This window comes from Lampetra planeri, chromosome 5 (assembly GCF_965212315.1).
Source record: "Lampetra planeri chromosome 5, kcLamPlan1.2.h2, whole genome shotgun sequence".
NCBI classification, from domain to species: Eukaryota; Metazoa; Chordata; class Hyperoartia; order Petromyzontiformes; family Petromyzontidae; genus Lampetra; species Lampetra planeri.
In genome coordinates this window covers 10,093,641-10,101,831 of record NC_136111.1, presented here as the reverse complement: position 1 = coordinate 10,101,831, position 8,191 = coordinate 10,093,641, and the positions used below count along the sequence as shown (strand labels likewise).

Sequence of the window (8,191 nt, the reverse complement as noted above, 5' to 3'; positions counted from 1 at the left end):
TTTTTGGTGTACGGTTAACGTGTGTGAATCAAAGGGACCAAATACAAACTGCACGTGAAGAAAATTTGGTGGATGTCCCATCTACTGAAACGTTAAAGTGTAATGCGAAACAACTTTACAGCGTGGGGGGATAAAAAAAATGCCACCGCCAACCCCCCACTTTCCCTCACAATCCATACCCCTGCCTTGCCCCCACTACAACGCGGCGGTTGGTCCGCATTTTTGGCGGGAAAACCAACACCCCACCCCCTTAACCCGCCCTCCCTCCCTCCCTCCTACATGCCCCCACCCCCCTTGCCCTCCACCCCGCACGCGCCGCCTTTCCACCCGTAGCACAAAGCAAGGCGCGCGCGCGACACCGCCAGAGAGCGCGACGGAAAGAAGGAAGAGGGGGGTAGGGGTGTGGGCGTGGCCCCGTGTGGGCGTGGCCTCGTGTGGGCGTGTTTCCTCGTGCGGCCCCCCCACCCCCATCTCTGCCTCAGCCGGGCACCGCCGCCTCCTCCACCACTCTCACTGCGAGCGAGGGGTTCCCTCCCACCCACCCCCTCCGCCCCTCCCCCCACCCTCCACCCATCCCCCACTCTCTCTGTCTCGCGCTATCCCCCCTCCCCCCCACCGCTCTCCCCCCCACCGCTCTCCCCTTATCAGGGCCGCCCTCGCCCTCCCTCGCGCCACTCTGTACTTCGCTCTCCCACTCGCTGCTGCTGCTTCTGTTGCCGGCGCTGCTGTTGCAGGTAAACCACAACCACCACCACCAGCAACCACCACCAATGCTTTAGTAACAACACTTTAAGAGAACTTGGTTCGCTGCAGCGTACGTGACGATGTTGTTGAAGGAGTTAAAATTGCTTATCCGTAACCCACCACCCCCCCCCCCATGGGCGCTGTGGCTTCATTCATTCACAATTCAATGTTTGGAGACACCGGTGGCTACTGAAGCGAGAAGCGCACTTCTGTAATGAGTTTGTGGTTTAATTTCGGGGGCTTTTTTTGTTGGTTGTTGCAGAATTTTAGTTTTTTGTAGTTATTTAATTGTTCCGGGTTTACTTTTGTTTTGGTTGTGTATCGAAGTGCACTGATGTTCGTTTTTGAGTTTTACGGCAGGTGTTGTTGCAGTGTGCTTCAGCAGTTAGATTGTTTAACTCTGCGCAATTAGTCTTATTGTGGTGAGATTAATACATTTTACGTTCCTGTTCCCCAACTCTACTGTACACTTTATTTTTAAATACTGTACTGCATTCGCGTGCGAGACGCTGCTCGCTGAATTTGGGCAGTCTAGAACTTTATCGCTTCCAGTCCCTCCTCCTATTAAGGCAACTTTTGACTTTAAAGAATACCTTTTTTAAGATTTGTGTAAAACGCTGGAGTTAATTTAAAACTATTCACTTAACTAAAATCTCGCACGACCACGCGGTTCTTTTTAAACCCACTTACGAATGGGGGGGGGCAGCAAGCGTGCCAGAAATGAATGAAATTGCATTGCAACTTATTAGCAGTATGACTTATTCGGTGTTTCTCGCTTTGTTAACGACGCTGCTTCCTCCTTTATTGTTGCTTTTTTTACAGGAGAGCCCGGCCCCCTGCAGAATATTTTAGAGAGACGCATCAACAAGGAGGAGGGTGGAATATAAAAGCCCTCCCCGCCACTGCCACCGAGCGGCGTGTTGCCTAACGCAAGTATCAGCGGCACGTGTCCACGTGTGTCCACGTGTGGGCACAGAAAGGCGGGCGAGGGTTGCGGTTGATAAACTTCGATGCCGGGTGCAGCCCCAGCCCCGTACGCGATGGCTGCCGGCAGCAGGGATTACGAGTTCGACTCCTACAAGCCCTTCTTCTACGACGATGACTGCGCCTGGGACTTCTACCAGTCCACGGCGCCCAGCGAAGACATTTGGAAAAAGTTCGAGCTCCTGCCCACGCCACCCCTGTCGCCGAACAGGGCGAACTCGATGCTGTTGCTGCCCTCGGGTGATCCGTCCTACGATGACACCACCGACTTGCTGGACGATGAAATCGAGAGCCGCAGCGTCCTCTTGGACCCCATCTGCGACTACGGCAGCGGGCGTAGCAGCATGAAAGCCGTGGTGCTGCAGGACTGCATGTGGAGCGGCTTTTCGGCTAGAGCCACGCTCGAGAAGTTCGTGACCGAGAAGTTGGCTGCCAAGAAGTTGGGCGGCCTCTCCAGCAGCAGCAGCAGTGCCAGCGTGTCTCTGCTCTCCACGTGTCTGCCCGCGGTCTCCTGCGCCGTGCCCCGGGAGCTGAGTCCCGGCGGCGGGAGCCCGGGGGGGGAGGGTGGCTGCGCTGGGGTCGGTGGAGCGGGTCCCTGCTCCGCCTCGCTCGTGGTGACCTCGGCTGTGGTGGACCCTGCGGAGATGCTGCCCTTCGGGCCGGGAGGGCAGCACCTGCCGGCCGAGGGGCAGAGCCAGGGGGACGAGGAGGAGGATGGGGAGACGACTGAGAACGGGGTGATGTCTCCCGGCAACGAGACTCCAAGCGATTCCGGTAAGACTTGAGTAGACTTGCACGGTGTTTTGTGTTTTTTATTCAATCGTGTTTAGCTTGTTCGTCTTCGTTTACAACAAACTTAAAGTTGTCAAGCTAACTACATGAATGTTTGCGTGTATACTTGCACCATTTTCAACAGCTTGTGTATCTGTGCAGTTTAGGTTTATAATGTTGGACTTTTCTACATTGCGTTGCTGACGTATAAATGTTTCCCTTCTGCAGACGATGACGATGATGACGACGAGGATGATGATGATGAGGAGGAAGATGAAGAGATTGACGTGGTGACCGTGGAGAAGAGGGGTCCTGCCAAAAAGAGCGTGGCGGTACACGCTGTGTACAACACAAACACGGCCCGCCAGTACAACCAGCAGCAGCAGCGGTCTGCCCCAGCCTACACATCGCGCGGCCACATCCCGCCCGTGCACCAGCAGCACAACTACGCCGCTCCCTCGCCGCCTCCGTGCAAAGTGGAGAATCCCCCGGCTGCCAAACGCTTCCGCCCCGACGCGCACCCCACCGTTGCCCCCACGCCGCCCCCGGTGGCACGCGGACCTACGCAGAGCCGGGGCGGTTCCAGTTCGGCCAGCTCGTCTCGTGCCAACTCGACGGGGTGCGGCAGCCCTCGGAGCTCCGACTCCGAGGACCAGGACAAGCGGCGCACGCACAACATCCTCGAGCGGCAGCGGCGTAACGACCTCAAGAACAGCTTCTTCTGGCTGCGTGATCACATCCCTGAGCTGGCGCACAACGACAAGGCAGCCAAGGTGCAGATCCTGAAAAAAGCGATGGAATATTCACGCACCCTGCAGCGTCAAGAGAAAAAACTCGAGGCGGAGAAACGGCAGCAGCAGATTCGACATCAGGAGCTGCTGAAGAGGCTGGAAATCCTGAGGAACTCAAAGACCAAGCGGTCTTGATTTGCATCTTGTTTAAAGACTTTAAACCAAAAATAACTTGTTTTGATATTGGACTAAAGCCTCTGGCAACCAGCACAGTTTAGCCACTTTGCTATTTAGTGATTTTTGTATCCACTGTGACCTCGTTTGCAACATGATGCCTTTGAATATTTGACTGCCAAGGTTTGAGTTGATGGGAATGGTAGTTGTACCTCAATAGACATTTCTGCACAAATGATGCCTCAATGTGGCAAAGACTGCCATTAATGCTGTTTCATGGCGATTTTTCATTTTTGTTATTTTCAATTTTTTTAAATTGTTTTTTTACAATAAAACTAGCCGTTGATTTTTTTTATATATTTTCATATAAAACATGGAAAATGTAGGCACCAAAAGTTGCTATATAATTACCCAGGGTTTTTGTAAGATTTAGCACGAGTAACTTTTTGTACAAAAGTTGTACATGTCAATAGTGCAAAAGTTATATTTAGTAACCTTTTTTGAATGTCCTTAAAACATGGGTTTTCTTGCTTACTTTGCATTGCTAATGGACTTGGTCTTTTTGCAGTTGGCGTTTAGCTCAAAGCGGGCTTAGCGGCTGTAAAGCGTTCATTGCAGCACTTTATATACCTCAGTATATTTTTTTTCTTATTGGAACATGTAAATAAAGCCCATAAGACACAAAGTGCCTCATGCATTCTTGTTTTGCACCCTTTTGTACACTTGCTTTCACTTACAAATGCATGGATATCAAACGGATATTGTCCAAGTTGCATGTGTAGGCATGCATCAAATTCTATCGCAGTCTTATCTCTTGCTACACGTGTCCTACTTTGGGATATTGGGCCATTTTTTTATTTAAGTGGATTGAGAACTTTTAACTATTACCTCCATACCATTTAAACAGGATTTTCAATATTCCATCTGCTGGCCACCTTGCTTCCAATGGCTATAAAGCCTGCTTGCATTTTTATGAAAAGTTCCACACCATGCTAAAAAGGGCATGGCTAACAATGGGATGGATATGAACATTTGAAATTGCCTTTGGGGAGGCAATAGCCATCGCTATCTGCCTTTAAAGCTTTGCAATGGTTACTTGAACATTTAAAAAACGAACTACAAAAAGTAAGAGCCTGAGGGCATATTGCACGGTTACATTTAAGTCCATGTTGAGCTACCCTGGAGCAATGGAAAGGTCATGACACTTGGAGCACAGGAAGGATTTTTGACATTGGCCAGTGACCTTTCACCTTTTACAAGTTGCTCACCCACATTACAGCACGTTTAAACATGCATGCTTGGTTCAAACTCTATCGAGAGCCCCCAGATGTTGAATGGCTTCCAGAAACTGCTGGGCTTGGCCATAAGAATATTCTGTCATTAAAATGACTTAACTGGTGAAAGCAGGATGGGGTTTTTTTGTTTTGAGTAGATCCTTTGAGCATGTACATCTGAAACGTGCATCTAAATAAAGAAAAACCGCAAAAGTTTTTCTTCGATGTGGAAATTGGAGTATCAATAATGAAACTGCAGCTGGGGTGGGGGTTCGGAGTTTCCAATTTATATTTTTAGTATTTGATACTACAAAGCACCACATTACCATCGCCGATCTAAAGTTTGGGACCAATTGCAATCCCAGCTCTGCTAGTGGATTTTTAGAGTGCGTTAACCGCCACATTCAAGCTCAAGCTATTGCATCCCTCGCGTGCACGCAACTACGTGTGCCCATTCCAGGGCAGATTACCTTGGCACTGAATGCGAAAGGCTTCTGGGTGCATAATGAAAGGATTACAGTAGTTTGGCTTTGGTGGTTCGCTTTGATTCGTCCAAGTGGGTTATTTGATACTTAGTGTGTGTGTGATCCAAGAAGGGAATGCTTACCAAAGTTTACGAAAGAGATTCCAGACTTTGTCTTTTGATGTATTTGCAACTCCACCCTTTGTGTTGTTGCAGCAACATTGCTTTTCTACAGGTGTGAATCAGAAGGTAGCGTTGCATAAAAAAAAAACAATTAGTGTAACATCACGATCTTTTCAACTTGAAGAATGCTCGCTCCATAGAATTTTTCACAATGATGTTTACGAAGTCAAACATTGGTCAATTGCAATGCTATTGTGAATACATAGTGACAAACTACTCATGTGCGTTTCGTATTGCAAGTGTCCAAAGTTTGCTTTGTAGACATCGTGAATTATTCCATGGAGCAATTCAAGTTTCACAAAGTAAAAATATTAATGTACAGCATGTATTTGCAATCATAAGCTAGGTCATTTTCAAATTGTCATAAATTCTATGAACAAATGTGTCGAATTAGTGCAGAGAACGTAACATAATCATGTTCCTTTTATAGGGAAGTGTCCGTGAGTCTCAGAATTTCTGGGTCCTACCTGAGATGATTGGCCAAGTACTCCCAGCATTTATAGCCAAAAGCAATGTAAATTCGTATGGTTTTCTATCTGTTTTCTATTATGAATATATATCTGATTTGCATTTGTTCCTTACAAACAATAATTATAATTAATTTTACCAGGTGGTTGATACCATGGTGGAGGAGGTTCAAAACCGGTTCAGTTGGTTACACGTCTTAATCAAGTTTTTTTTTAATTCACAAAACTGCCTTTAAATCTAAAAATATATATCAAATTGGAGACGTTTCGGACAAAGGCTCTTAAAATTATTAATGTTTGCAAGGAACAAATTCAAATATATATTCAAAATGAAAACAGCACAAACGTTATACATCTGCATTGCTGTAGGCTATGAATGCTGGGAGAACTTGGCCAAACATGTCAGGTAGGACCCAGCAATTCTGAGACTCGCCGATACTTCCCGAGAAAAGAAACACGATTCATTTAACGTTATCACTGCACACAACATGTATGAATCAAATAAGGTTGATTCTTACATAGGATTTAATTACTGTATCATGGGCTTAGTTTTGGTGTGCTTAAATGTATTAATCGGTGCATGGTTACATGTCTAACAATCAGCACACATCAGCCATTATATATTCAGTGCTGGGTGAAGACCTCCCCAAGTTGCCATCTCTCACGATCCTGCCATGCAATAATCCATCAAGCACCTCCAAACACACTCATATCATCGTTCCATCTCCTCAGTGGGCAACATTCTAATATACATAAATAGGCCTCTTTTCTCCGAGATGCCTATGTCCCATCATTCTTAAAACATATTGAGATGCAGTTTAATTTAAACGAAATGGTAACCATCCTAAAATTCATGGAAAAGCTTGAAAAACATGTAGGAAAACATATATAGGAAAAATCCCTTTTTTAGATTGTTAAATAAATAGCGTGATTTTGTTAATTAACCTTCTAATATTGCCCCCAAGTCTCTGCCTACCTTAATTATATCGGATGAATCAAGCACACACCAAAGCCACAATAACAGTCACAAACTCCGTACGTTTGACCTTATGTTGGTAGGTGGCAAGCCACATTTATCAAGTACACGTGCTTCCAGCTAAAATGTCATGAGATATCTACATAAGAGTTTACCACTCGTTTGTACATCTTATCCCATGGTGCAAAATTACCCCACACCCAGTTTAAACCCTGTTGGGATGTCTCCAGCTCATTATACCCCTGACCATACTCACTCCTATGATCCCCGAGGGGCTTTACATCCGGATGCAAGTTTCTTGAGCTTCTTGTTCATCGAAGGCAGAGTTTCTCAACTGGTTGCATTAACGGCACGTGCAGAACTTTGCCCTTTCTGTGGCAATATGTAAAACAAATGGTGCGCCGAATGTCGCTAATCCAGCAGTGGATTGATCAAGACTGCTACAGATGATGACTATATTTGATATTCAAATGCCCTCACTGCACTATTGCCTAAACAGGTAAAAAACACAATATAGTATTCTCATGGGGCTTGTCTTTGGTGATTTGTGTTTATGTACAGGCCCTTTTTGTTAATTCACTGCTGGATGAGGGCTGGTTAATGGCAGTCGGTGAAGGCAGGGCGCATAGACGTACGGGAATAGTATAGTACAACAAGTGAGTTTGCTGCATATCCATCTCATGTATGTCTGCTTAGCGCCCAAGATCTGACGAAATGGGGTGCATTCTGGGCGAATTGGTAAGGGTCGTGGAGGAGGGGGGGGTTTGAATTGTACTCTGAGAAAACGTGACATTACCGTGAGAATGTGTACTTGTCTCAAAGTATTATCTAAGGGAGCAGGAGAGCGGACTGGCATTTTCTGTAAATCAACAAAATAAACCTAAGCGTCACGCTATAACATTCACGATTACAATATTTAGAGAGCGTTTTAGGATTCCAGTGAGAGCGAGAGAGAGCAGCAGCTGACAGGATGCCTACTTGCAATAAAAGCGCTGTAATGTTTATTGTTTTCCGTGTTCAATAACTAATGCTAACAACTGTCAATATTGGTAATCATTAAAGTGTATTTACTTTCATTATACATTTTTGTATTATAATTCGTATTTATGTTGTCGAAATGTAAATATAATTGTTTTGCATGAATAATTTATTTCACTTTCAGTATTTTAAGTCATTTTACTTGGTTTTCGTATGATATGTTTTACTTCCAAACATGCACCTCTCCAAACTTTTATGCGCACTTTTCAGCTGTTGTAAAATGTTATTTGTCAATGTCCATATGTATGTTCCATGTCACAACAGATACTACAAAGTATTGATATTCACTTGCCTTTATTATACCCCAGATCCTCCTTGCAACATGGATTTTTCTAGGTTATAAAATTAATATCTGCTCATTCAATATTTTTGAAAGATAATGTATA

General features: G+C 45.6%; 1 protein-coding gene across 1 annotated transcript; it reads left to right on the top strand.

Moving 5' to 3' along the window:
• Window positions 1-645: 645 nt before the first annotated feature.
• On the top strand, window positions 646-4,089 carry LOC144718827 (transcriptional regulator Myc-2-like). The gene is made up of 3 exons (XM_078594384.1): window positions 646-734; window positions 1,567-2,502; window positions 2,728-4,089. The coding sequence occupies exons 2-3, from the start codon at window positions 1,755-1,757 to the stop codon at window positions 3,423-3,425; spliced, it is 1,446 nt and encodes a 481-aa protein (XP_078450510.1). The 5' UTR covers window positions 646-734; window positions 1,567-1,754; the 3' UTR covers window positions 3,426-4,089.
• Window positions 4,090-8,191: the final 4,102 nt, after the last annotated feature.

Bases quoted from the DNA above. Each gene is read 5' to 3' on its own strand.
- LOC144718827 (XM_078594384.1), top strand. From the start codon at position 1,755: ATGCCGGGTGCAGCCCCAGCCCCGTACGCGATGGCTGCCGGCAGCAGG. The intron at 2,503-2,727 runs GTAAGACTTGAG...TCCCTTCTGCAG, and splicing joins CGAGACTCCAAGCGATTCCG to ACGATGACGATGATGACGAC.